The following is a 12,191-nucleotide window of genomic DNA, read 5'->3' as shown; positions in this document are numbered from 1 at the left end:
TGTAACTGGTGTTTTCTTTTTTTGTGTATTAATAAAAAAATCAAATGCTAATGATAAATATGTCTAATAAGCTAAAAAGTAAAAACTTTATGCCATTCCCACATCACTGGTTAATCTACTGTGATGTTATAGAATAATAATGAACTTTGTAATATCACAGAACCAAGGTGCCAGCAGAAGAAAGTTCTCATACAGTTTTGTGAGGGGGATGAAGAATTGATTTGGAAGGAATAAACATTTCACATAGGATGGGAGAAGATGCATCATGTCAGCAGAAGAGGCTAATGGAGATAGCAAGAAAGGTTCAGAAATTAAACAGAAAAATTTGAGAAGAAGGTGCCCTCTTGGTAGTTCCACACTAGAGGAAGTTCAGGGGTGGTGGCCCAGGAGATGGCATTATTAGTGGGAGTCCCTAAGCTGTGGAACTTCCTCCCTAGAGACGTGTGTCTGGCACATTCCTTATGTAGCTTTTGACATGGGGTGATGTCCTCTCACCTTTGGCACTATATGTGTGTGTGAACTCGCCCTGCTCTCTTGACTTAAAGTTGTCATAATTGATTTTAATATAGTATTTTTAAAAATTGTTTTAACCCGCCCTTGGACCTCATGGTGAAGAGTGGATAAGAAATCAAATAAAAAAACAGATTCCTTCCTGCCCTCTAGCCGCAAAGTCCCTGCCAAAGAAGAAAAAGGAAAAATACAATTGTGCATGAAATGGAAGAGCTCCAACTCTGCCCAAATGAGATAGAGCTGGTGTCAGATGACACCCCCACCGTCCAGAGAAACACAAAGTATGCCTGAATAATCCAGGGGAGAATGTCAGGCCATGCATTAGCAATGCCTTCCTGGAGTCTATACAGAGGATGGCCAACGTCTGAACCTCCATGACTGCTAGTACCTGCAGCTATAATTGGTAGAAGTTAGATGAAGCTCTTAATAAATACCTTTTGTCCGTGTGACCCTTGTGCACCTGGTAACCCTGGAGAACCGGGTTCTCCCTTTTCTCCAGTTACACCTGGTGGACCTGACTGACCAGGAAAACCTACAAAATCAAAGACATGATAATACAGCTCAATACGCAGTTATGTTAGAAACCCAATTTTAAAAAATACAGGGAATGACTGGATTTGAAAGCAGTAATTTTAATCTGTTTTAGTATTTTAACTTGTATTTTTTAAAGTAGGGTTGTAAATATTTATTGCTTTTACTGTTTTATCTTTTGTAAACCACTTCAAGTTGTTTTTTCTATAATCAAGCAGTGTATAAATTCTATTAAATAAATAGTAAAATAGAGAGGGTGCTTGGTATCTGACGGAGTACCTACTGCTTCTACATCAACATGCTCCTTTTTAAAGACAGGGACGGGGAACCTCCCCCCCCCCCGCCGCCTAGAAGAGCAATCTGCCAGGGCTGCATACTAGTGGAGGGTGTGACCAAAGCTAACCCACACTCTTTGGCTACATTCATACATCACAATAATGGACTGATTAATGCCAGCACGAGGATTTTTTAAGCTGCATTGCAGCTGGGACTGACAGGATTGTGTTGCAGCAAAGCTTGCTGCTCAGGCTCCCTGTCAGAAGTGTTCGTTTCACTGATAGTTTCCCCCTTTGTATGAAAGCCAACAGTCTTTGTTGAACAGGAGAAAGAAGTGGCTCAGGTCACAGTCTCTGCATAGGATTGAAGGAAAGAGATCCGTCTTGCCAGCAAAGCTCATTTCTTCTCTTAGTCAGTTCAGTGATCTTAGCTAACGTGTCTACCACTGTTGCAGACACCCAGTGAAGCAACAGGCTTACTGAGGGAGAGTGATGCAATGGTTGTTGTTCCTTTGACAGGAAAGGCCATTTTCCACGTTTTTTAGTGGGAGAGACATCGGTGATAAGCTATATAAAGATACAGTGGTACCTCGCAAGACGAAATTAATTCGTTCTGCAAGTTTTTTCTTCTTGCGAGTTTTTTGTCTTGCGAACCACGGTTTCCCATAGGAATGCACTGAAAATCAATCAATGCGTTCCTATGGAAACAGCCTTCAGACCAGGTCCGGGGACAGTCTGTCCCCTGACCTCCTCTGAAGGCTGGGGGGGGGGGGACAAGGGCTTTTCTTCCCACCGCCAGCCTTCAGAAGGCTGTTCTGAAGGCTGGCGGTGGGAAGAAAAGCCCTTCTCCCCACCTCCCGCCCCGCAAGCTCCGGGGACAGGAGGGCTTTGCTGCCGACCGCCAGCATTTTAAAAGCCCCCAGGACAGCGGAGACTTCTCCACTGTCCCAGGGCGATTTTAAAATGCTGGCGGGCGGCAGCGAAGTCTCTGCTGTCTCGGGGGCTTTTAAAATGCTGGGGGTCGGCAGCGAAGGCTTCGCTGCCGCCCGCCAGCATTTTAAGATCGCCCGGGACAGCGGAGAAGTCTCTGCTGTCCCGGGAAGGCAGGCGGGGGGGGGGGGAGCAAAGACTTTCGCCCCCCGCCGGCCTTCAGAAGAGGTCCAGGACCTCTTCTGAAGGCCGGTGGTGGGCGAAAGTCTTTGCTCCCGACCGCCAGCATTTTAAAAGAGGTCCCCGGAGATTTCCCTATGGGCTTTCTTCTTGCAAAGCAAGCCCATAGGGAAATTCATCTGGCGAAGCACCTCGAAAAACGGAAAACCCTTTCGTCTTGCGAGTTTTCTGTCTTGCGAAGCATTCGTCTTGCGAGGTACCACTGTATATAAGGAAGGCACCTTTGTGGAAGAGCATTCCACAAACGGGGAGCCACTGCAGAAAAGGCCCGTTCTTGTGTTGCCACGCTCTGGCCCTCACGTGGCGGAGGCACACAAAAAGAGGCTTCAGATGATGAACACTGAGTCCAGATCAATTTGAGCCATTTCAGGCTTTATAGGTCAAAACCAGCACTTTGATTGGGCCCAGAAGCTAATTGGCAGCCAGTATAGTTGGGCCAGGATTGGTATAAAATGCTCAAACTGTCTTGCCATGGTGAGCAACCTGGCCGCCAAGTTCTGCTCCAGCTGAAGTTTCTGAACTAGCGTTAGTGGCAGCCCCACATATAACACATTGCAGTGATGCAGCCTAAAGGTTATCAAAGCCTAGACAACAGAAGTTAGGATATCCCTGTTCAGATAGGGGTGCAGCTGGGCCACCAGCCGAACATGCCAACAAGGCCACCTGAGCCTCAAGCAACAGCAAAGGATCCAGGAGGACCTCCAAGCTTCAGAGGGAGCATAACCCCCTCAAGAGCAGGCCACCTTCCAGCAATCTGGTCTGGGGAAGCACCCACCAACAGTGCCTCTGTCTTATCTGGATTGAACTTCACTTTGTTGGCTCTCATCCAGTCCAAGGGCCAAATATAAAATGTAAATATGAAAAAGGAGAAAAAACAGGGACAAACAGTAAGAAACTTTTCTCTTTTCTTTTCAACAATGGGAAACAGGGAAGGGATCTCCTCATCTGCTCTTACCTCCTCTATTACACAGGACAACAGAGACAACAACTACAGGCAGAGGATTTGAAGCAAACAAAACAACCAGAATCCACTCTAAAAAGTGAAAAAGTATTAGGTTCTGTAGAGAATAGGGGACCCAACCTACACAATCAGAGGCAGGGAAGATCTGGAGAGCAGGATGGCTCCTCCCCCTGGAAGAGGCGGCAATACTTTCAGGGAACCCTGCCTAAAGCCTCCAGTTGGAGGAGCCATCCACTCTTGCAAATCCACCACCTTCTGAGGGAGTCTGTTACACTGTCTGACAGCTCTTACCATCAGAAAGTTCTTCCTAATGTTTAGTTGGGATCTCATTTCTTATGACTTGAATCCATTGGTTTGTGTCCTGGAGCAGGAGAAAATAAGCTTGCTCCCTCTTGCATGTGACAGTCCTACAGATGTTTGAATATGGCTATCATATTTCCTCTCGGTCTCCTCTATTCCAGGCTAAACTCCCTCAAGCTCCTCATAAGGCTTGGTTTCCAGACTCTTGATCATCATACATAAAAAGAGGGGGGGCGGGGGAATGAGATTCATCTGGCATGACTTGTTTTTGAGAAACCCATGCTGGGTCTTTGTAATCACAGTAATCCTTTTCTAGGACCTTTCCTGGTATCAATAAGGTCGCCAGTCGGTAATCACTTGGGTTTTCTGTTTTCCTCTTTTTGAATATCGGGACATCATTTGCCCACCACTGATCTGCAGAGGCTTCACCTTGTTCTCCAAGAATTCTCAAAGATTATAGACAGAGGCCCTGAGATTGAATCTGCAAGTTCTTTTAGTACCTTTAGATGCAGTTCATGAGGCCACGGAGACTTGATTTCTTTTAAACTACCTAAGTGTTCCTTTACCACCTCTTTTTCGGCTACAGTTCCCTCCTCACATCATTTATTCTGTTATTTGTTCCAGAATCACAGTTTTAGTCTTATACCTTTCCCTACATAGCAGGATTTCCTAGATCTACACCACTCTCAAGAAGCAGAGGTGCTCTCCAGTTGTTAAACGACCAACAATGTTTTACTACAAATAACGTTTTACAGTATTTAATTTTAATTTTTTAATTTATAGGCTGCCTATTGGATTACGCCTTCTCTTACAACCACAAAATAAAGCACAACATACCTGGGAGCCCTGGCGCGCCAGGAAACCCTATTCCTGGTGGACCTGTCTGGCCTTTTTCACCAGGCAGGCCAGGCCTTCCTGGGATCCCTGGATCTCCTTTGTCACCTGTGCAGTTAAAAACAAAATGACTCATGTTTAGTTCTAACCAGTGCTTTTTTTGGGAGGGGGTACGCAGGGGTACGCATACCCCTGAACATTTTGTGAATCTTTGCACTTTTGTCCATTTACTGGATTTATTTCCCCCCAATCTGAACTATAAAATTGTGATTTTCTTGAGTCAAAATGAGAGTACCCCTAAACACTTTTTCAGAAAAAAAGCACTGGTTCTAACACAAATAAGAGAATTTGGGTGGAATGGGAGAGCTACAGAACAATTCTCCACATTAATATGAGATAAACTACCTTGGATGCCCTGAATTCCAGGGGGGCCAGGAATACCATCTGCTCCTGGAGAACCAGGCAGAGAAATGACGCGTCCAGCTTCACCTTTGGGTCCTTGTAATGCATTAAAAAAATACATGCTTGTTAATTTGCTATGTTATCACTCAGTTGCTTTTCATAATAAGTAACATTATCTCAATAATATACTCTCCTACATTTAATGGATGAAAGAGGAAGAAGAGTAACTCAGGTTGAAATCCTAAACATACGTACTAGGAAGTAAATAAAGGTAAAGGTACCCCTGCCTGTGCGGCCCAGTCTTGACAGACTCTAGGGTTGTGCGCCCATCTCACTTAAGAGGCCGGGGGCCAGCGCTGTCCGGAGACACTTCCGGGTCACGTGGCCAGCGTGACAAAGCTGCATCTGGCGAGCCAGCGCAGCACACGGAAATGCCGTTTACCTTCCCGCCAGTAAGCGGTCCCTATTTATCTACTTGCACCCAGCGGTGCTTTCGAACTGCTAGGTTGGCAGGCGCTGGGACCGAGCAACGGGATCGCACCCCGCCGCGGGGATTCGAACCGCTGACCTTTCGATCGGCAAGCCCTAGGCGCTGAGGCTTTTACCCACAGCACCGCCCGCGTCCCGTACTAGGAAGTAAGCCCCACTAAATACAGCAAGACTTGTTTCTGAACAAACACGCATAGGATCCTTCCGCACCCAGCAAAGAATAACATTTTTACCATACTGGTATACTGTTACACTATTACTAGCACATAGTCATTTTGATTCTTTTTCCAAATAAGCTTTCTGGCATTTTACATTGGTTCTTTCCCCCCAAGAGGACCAGCAACTAATGTTCCCTATACAGGCATACCTTGGGTTACAAATGCTGCTGGTTGCACATTTTTGGGTCGCGGACCACGTCGAACCCGGAAGTACCGGAATGGGTTACTTGCGGGTTTCGGCGCTCGCGCATGCACAGAAGCACAAAATCACATCACGCACATGCGCAGATGCACCAAATCGCATCACGCGCGTGAGCAGACGCAGCACTTCAAGCTGCGAACGCTGCGGGTTGCGAACATGCCTCCCGCACGGATCACGTTCGCAACCAGAGGTATAACTGTATTTAAAGCTGAAAATATTATCATAGCTACACATGAATAGAAGTTATGGGAAATGGGCTTTTTTTACCTGTGCATTTTTGTTCTCTGAGGTGCTACCAAGGCTTTCCTTAACCTGGGGGTGGTCCCTCCCTCTGGAAGACACAAGATCACTTGCTCAAATTCTTCTCCAATGGGAGAGACCACCTTGTCTGGCTTGTGCCAGCTGCTATGAAGAAATGGTTACATTCTGGGAGAAAAAATAATTTTTAAAATTTAAATTTAGTTATATACATTGCTGGGATATCCCAGTTATATCCCAGCTGCTCTTCTTCGTGCTGAAGCTGACATGACAACAATACAGGCTAGAACTGGTTGCCTGTGCCTAAATTATGTGAAAAGACTTCTTTCGGAGAAGAGATTTCCTGCTATGTCTTACATAGAACAGGAACAGACCAAATGCTGGAAGGCTGGCATCCAACGTCTCTTGTCCCAATATTAATTACAAGATCTTAAGGTGACCATGAAGATGGGTAAGAGGCACTTCCAGATGTTTGGAAGCTGTGGCTGGATAGTTTCGTGGGAGCCGATTGAAACTAAATCCTTCGAAGACAGAGGTCCTATGGCTAGGTTGGGATGGCATGGGGATGAGGGACCAACTCCCTTCTCTTGCGGGGGCCCAATTAGTGCCATTGCCTTCCGTTAAGAGTTTGGGTGTAATTCTTGACGCCTCCCTTTCCATGGAGGTGCAAGTTACAGCAACAGCCAAGGCGACATTTTTCCACCTTCGTCGCATCAAGCAGTTGGTCCCTTGGCTTGGAGCCAATTTGATTCCCTCCCTCCCTCTCTTTCTTTTTTCTTTTCCTTCTCCTCCTGTGATGAGGCTACATTTTAATATGTTAATGCTCCATTATTTTAATGTTGTATTTTATTTTTGTTTTTAAGTTGTAATCATTCACCTTGTTTTTATTATTGTTTGTAAGCCGCTTTGAGCCCGGCCTTGGCTGGGGAGGGCGGGGTATAAATAAAAAAATATTATTATTATTATTATTATTATTATTATTATTATTATTATTATTTAAGAGATTGTCTCTTTAGGTCTGATGCAGAAAGGGATCTAACCATGATTGCTTCTACCAAGAGCTCACCATGGTTCCCACTTATCAAAACAGAGCATGCCCAAGCCAGATACCTGACAAAGCTCCCACTTGCTGTACTAAGAATTGCTTTTACAGAACTACGATTCCAATTGATGCCCTCGGCAGTGTTGGATGGACGGTACAGGAAAGTACATTACAAAGAGAGACTCTGTCTGTGTGGACAACCCTGCGTGCCATTATTTATTGCAGTGCCTGTTATACCGTATTTTTCGCTCTATAGGACACACTTTTTCCCCTCCAAAAATTAAGGGGAAATGTGTGTGCGTCCTATAGAGCGAATGCAGGCTGCACGGCTAAGCTGAAAGCCAGAACAGGGAGACGGAGCGCTGCGTCTCGCTGTTCTAGCTTGGGGATGGCTGCCCTGCAGAGGCTAGAAAGGCTGCCCCCAAGCCAGAACAGCGAGACGGAGGGCTCCGTCTTGCTCTTCTAGCTTGGGGATGGCTGCGCAAAGCTATCCCTGAAGGCTTTGGAGCGAAGCAGGACCTCGTGCTGTGCTCCAAAGGCTTCAGGGATCTTTGAAGCTGGCGGTGGGGGAAAGCAGTGCTTCCCCCCACCGCCAGCTCCACGAGCTGGGGGGGGGGCAGCGGCAAGGCTGCACGCAGCCTTTGTGCTGTTCCTCGACCTGCTCTTTGGGGCTGGTGGTGGGGGAAAGCAGTGCTTCCCCCCGCCAGCCCCAAAGAGCAGGTCGAAAGGAACCTGAAGCCTTTGGAGTCCAGCGGGAACTCCTGCCGTGCTCCAGGGGCTTCGGGTTGCCTTCACTGAAGCCTGGAGTGCACTGACCCCTCTCGCTCTCCAGGCTTCCAAGGTAGCCGCCTGAAGCCTCCAGAGCGCAGCGGGAACTCCTACTGCGCTCTGGAGGCTTTGGGTGAATGCACCTTGAACGCACCTTGTTTTAGAGGGGGAGAACAAGAAAAAAAAAATTCCCCCTGTTCCCCCCCTCCTATGGTCCGGTGCGTCCTATAGAGCGAAAAATACGGTATATAGACCCAAGAGACCGATTTATAAAATCCCTGTTTATGAATGGAAAGCATTTGAATAGGGGGGAAAGGGGGAAATGGCTTTTGAGCGACACCGACAACTTTGTTACTTTATGTGCTGGCAACCAAGAAGATCAGGAAGAAGGAACTAGACAAAATAGCAGTCAACTGCAAAGGGGATTCGGATATTTAATTTGGCACATCATACCTGAGAATATTCTGCTATTCTATTCTATTCTATTCTATTCTATTCTATTCTATTCTATTCTATTCTATTCTATTATTTAATGCAACAAATAATTTTAGTAGCTGTGACTGTGGTTTTATTGTATGTCTGTGTCCAATGATTTTTATGGTTATTGTTGTTCTTTATTTCTTGTTGTTGTTTTTTTTGTTCTTCTTCTGAATGATGCCATGGCCTATGGCTAGCACAATAAAAAGTTTAATTGGAATTGGAGTTTCTTTCCAGGCCCAATTCAAAATGTTCATGTTGGGGTTTAAAGCCCTAAATGACTTAGTCCCCAAACCCTTGGAAGACCACCCCCTTCGCTACAGCAACCCTCAAGTGGGAAGGAAAGCAGAGGAACCCTCTTCTTAGCTCTTCTACCCTCAGAAGCCTGAGGGCTGGTTGCTTAGGAGAGGGCAATCTCTGTGGCAGACTCAAAGCTGTGCAGCTCTCTCCCCAAAGAGATACATCTGTCATCTTCATTATACAGCTTTCTGCCAATGCTCTTTACATCTGACACCTGAAATGTATATTTTAAGGATTCACCTTGTTTTTCTGATTGTAAGTGGCTTTAAACTGTTTTTAACATTGTGTTTTAATTGTTGCAATCTGTCCCGAGAAGCAAGGATGAAGAGTGGGTATAAAATAAATCATAGTTGTACAGGAAACTATTAGACACTCTTACTCTCAAATGTGAAAATCAAAAGGTAGCACTTTTTAGATCTTAATGTAAGTCACAGAATTTGAAAAGCACTGAATCTTAGCTTTATTTCTCACTAGCTTATTGATTCTAACATTACAATGTTGTCCTTTAGAGTCTTTTTTCAAAAACTCATGAACATCACATTGCATGAAGTTTCACACCAGTTCTGCTGCTATTTCTGTGACTGGTTTTTAAAAAAACATTTTGTGCAGTTTTAGTATTGCTGAAATTGTCATCTGGGTAAATAGTAGCTATTTGTATGACTACCATCAGTAGTGTTACCTGGAAATCCTGGTGTGCCGGGAATCCCTGAAAGACCTTTGTCCCCTTTATCACCAGGTGGCCCAGAGGGCCCGACCCCTGGGGAACCAGGAAAACCTCTCTCTCCACGGGGTCCTGGAAAACCACTTATTCCTGGGAGGCCACGTTCTCCTTTTAACCCAATTGTTCCCTGGTTTTAAGAAAACAAGAAAACAATAACCTCTTCACCTTATACATCAAAGAGTAACATTTATTTTATGATATTGCATTAGTTTAACTAAAGTAGCTGGATTAACCATTACAATAAACAAGCTCCGGCCACACTGGACTATGAATAAATGTTTTCCAATGTGCATAAATTCTGTTCCTGAAATGGGATCATTTAAAATTACTCGCTGCTCAGAATACAGTTGCCCCTCATTATAAGACAAAAGCAACTAGGTTTCCAGTAGGGATGTTGCTGAGACCCATTTTGTTATGCTTGGAAAAGAGTGAGGTTGAAAGGGTGGGCTGGATTTAGATTGCCTTGGAAACAAGCTAAGATATCCACAGTCTTTTTAGGAAGAAAGTAACAGCTTGTTTTCGACATAATCCAAAGTGTGGGTTGGGAGCTCAGCCATCACCAGTCTACATATGTGGGTATATTTAGAATATTTGTAGCTATTCTCCATTTAAAAGGGATCATATGTAGGATATATAGCCAATACTGTGCCCTCCAGATGTTGTTGGACTACAACATTCATCATCGCTGCCACTGTCATGCTGGCTGGGCTGATGGAGCCCCATGTTGGCTACCCCTGATGTACAGCCACATTTACAGGTGTCAGGGACTGCTTGGATGAGGAAGAGTGGTGGAAGCTTCCCACTCAAGAGACCCCCAGAGGAGGGAACAAGTTGGGAGGTACTAGAAGCAGGAAGCTTGAGGGATCATTAAGAGGCAGAAGCAGGCAAATGGCCCAGAACAGGGCAGAATGATGAGGTTTCCAGTTTGGATGCAGGTTGCAACAGAGACAACAGAGGGGAGCCAGGTCCTGCATCTCTCCCCCAGATCCACCCTGACAGCTCCTCCGCTGACGGCTCTCCAGCCCCACTTACCCCAAGGATGTTACATGTTGCCGAGCAACGAGCCAGACAGGCATAGAGGCTCCTGGAGCTCACTGATTACAGGGGAGGAGCCCTAACTAAGAAGGCTTGAGAGCGAAGGAGGGGCTGCATGCCAATTCAAGCAACTTCTTAATTAGGGGAGTTTGCGTTTATGAGCCTCCTTGTTTTTTTTCCTTTCCTTAATACAGAAACTAACTGCAAGTTAGCCTTGCATCTTCCTCTCTGACCTGCTCTTCCTGTCAGCCCTTTGACAACAGGTGTAGTGTAGTGGCATAACCAACCGGTTATGCACTTTGCCATAAAGTCACCAAACCTACATCTTTTGTGGTAGTGAGTGACAAAGGTTTGGCTGTCACAGAATGTCACAGACTGGGTGAAAATGTGACATCAGGGCCATTGCACAACAGATAAATGTAGTAATAAAATAAGAACAAAGTGTCAGACCCATTCTTGAAGATATCAACATGGGGGGAAATTAAACTCAGGTTAACAGTGATGTTTAAACACAGTAAGTGCACCAAAAACGTTGAGAGCTACCTAGTCTACTTCCAAGCAGGTATTATTGCAGGTATTCAGCACTGCATGCAGAAATATTGTAATGGGATTTATCTGCAAGAGCGTTCCAGTGAATGAGAACTGTAACGTGGAGTGTTGCTATCAGATGTGTATAAGAAAGATAGGGTGAACGTGCTGACATCTTGTGACAGTAATGCCCTACAGTTAATATAGTAGACAGTACAATGGGCAAACATAGACATACACCTACCGATGCACCTTTAAGACCTGGGACACCTGGCAGGCCATCCCGCCCTGGTCTTCCTTCTCTTCCAGGAACACCTGGAGGTCCAGGGAATCCTGGATCTCCTTTATCACCTTTTAAATCAGAGTCAAAAAAAACATCTCCAGGTTCCCCTTTTGCTCCTGGGCTTCCTGCCAGTCCAGGTACACCCGGAGGTCCCTGAAATAACATTATAGCATCATTAAATAAATAATAAAATATATTTTAATAAATCAGAAAAAAACTAAACAACCTCGGGTTTTAGTGCTAGATATTCAGGTGACAAATAATGAATTGCCAAGATTGCTCATATTCAGTTTTTCTGTGTGTGTTGCTATGAAATAATACAGACCTCTAAATTTTCAGAGAACCATGAGAATCTGAACTTGCCACTCCTTATAGCCAGACAGGTCTAATGGAACCAAGAGCTTACTTTTTTTATAAAAAAAAAAATTATTCAAAATTATAACAAGACATATTATCCAAAGACATATCATCCTTGTCCCCCCCCCCATTTTTCCTCCCTCCCCCTCCCCCACAAAACCCACCCCCATCCCACCCCGACTTCCCTCAGTTCCAGTCTTTGGTTTCTCTAAGAATGCTGTTTTCTGCATGTTACAAAGTTGTACAGAAGAAGAAGAAGAAGAGTTTGGATTTGATATCCCGCCTTTCACTCCCTTTTTTAAGGAGTCTCAAAGCGGCTAACATTCTCCTTTCCCTTCCTCCCCCACAACAAACAATCTGTGAGGTGAGTGGGGCTGAGAGACTTCAAAGAAGTATGACTGGCCCAAGGTCACCCAGCAGCTGCATGTGGAGGAGCGGAGACGCGAACCCGGTTCCCCAGATTATGAGACTACCGCTCTTAACCACTACACCACACTGGCTCTCATAGATCCTCAAACTATTTAGCTGAT

At 45.2% G+C, this 12,191-nt stretch overlaps 1 protein-coding gene across 1 annotated transcript in view; it reads right to left on the bottom strand.

Annotated features, from left to right (window-relative positions):
• COL4A1 (collagen type IV alpha 1 chain) overlaps positions 1–12,191 on the bottom strand; it is a 175,439-nt gene that overhangs the window by 73,127 nt on the left and 90,121 nt on the right. Inside the window, exons 25-29 of the mRNA XM_028721789.2 lie at positions 11,266–11,457; positions 9,417–9,585; positions 4,987–5,079; positions 4,585–4,689; positions 945–1,042 (exon numbers count right to left, since the gene is read on the bottom strand). Of these exons, the coding sequence (XP_028577622.2) occupies positions 945–1,042; positions 4,585–4,689; positions 4,987–5,079; positions 9,417–9,585; positions 11,266–11,457 (657 nt within the window). The remainder of the gene's footprint in view (positions 1–944; positions 1,043–4,584; positions 4,690–4,986; positions 5,080–9,416; positions 9,586–11,265; positions 11,458–12,191) is intronic.

Source organism: Podarcis muralis, chromosome 3 (assembly GCF_964188315.1).
Source record: "Podarcis muralis chromosome 3, rPodMur119.hap1.1, whole genome shotgun sequence".
Taxonomy (NCBI): domain Eukaryota; kingdom Metazoa; phylum Chordata; class Lepidosauria; order Squamata; family Lacertidae; genus Podarcis; species Podarcis muralis.
This window is presented reverse-complemented; position numbering and strand designations above follow the sequence as displayed.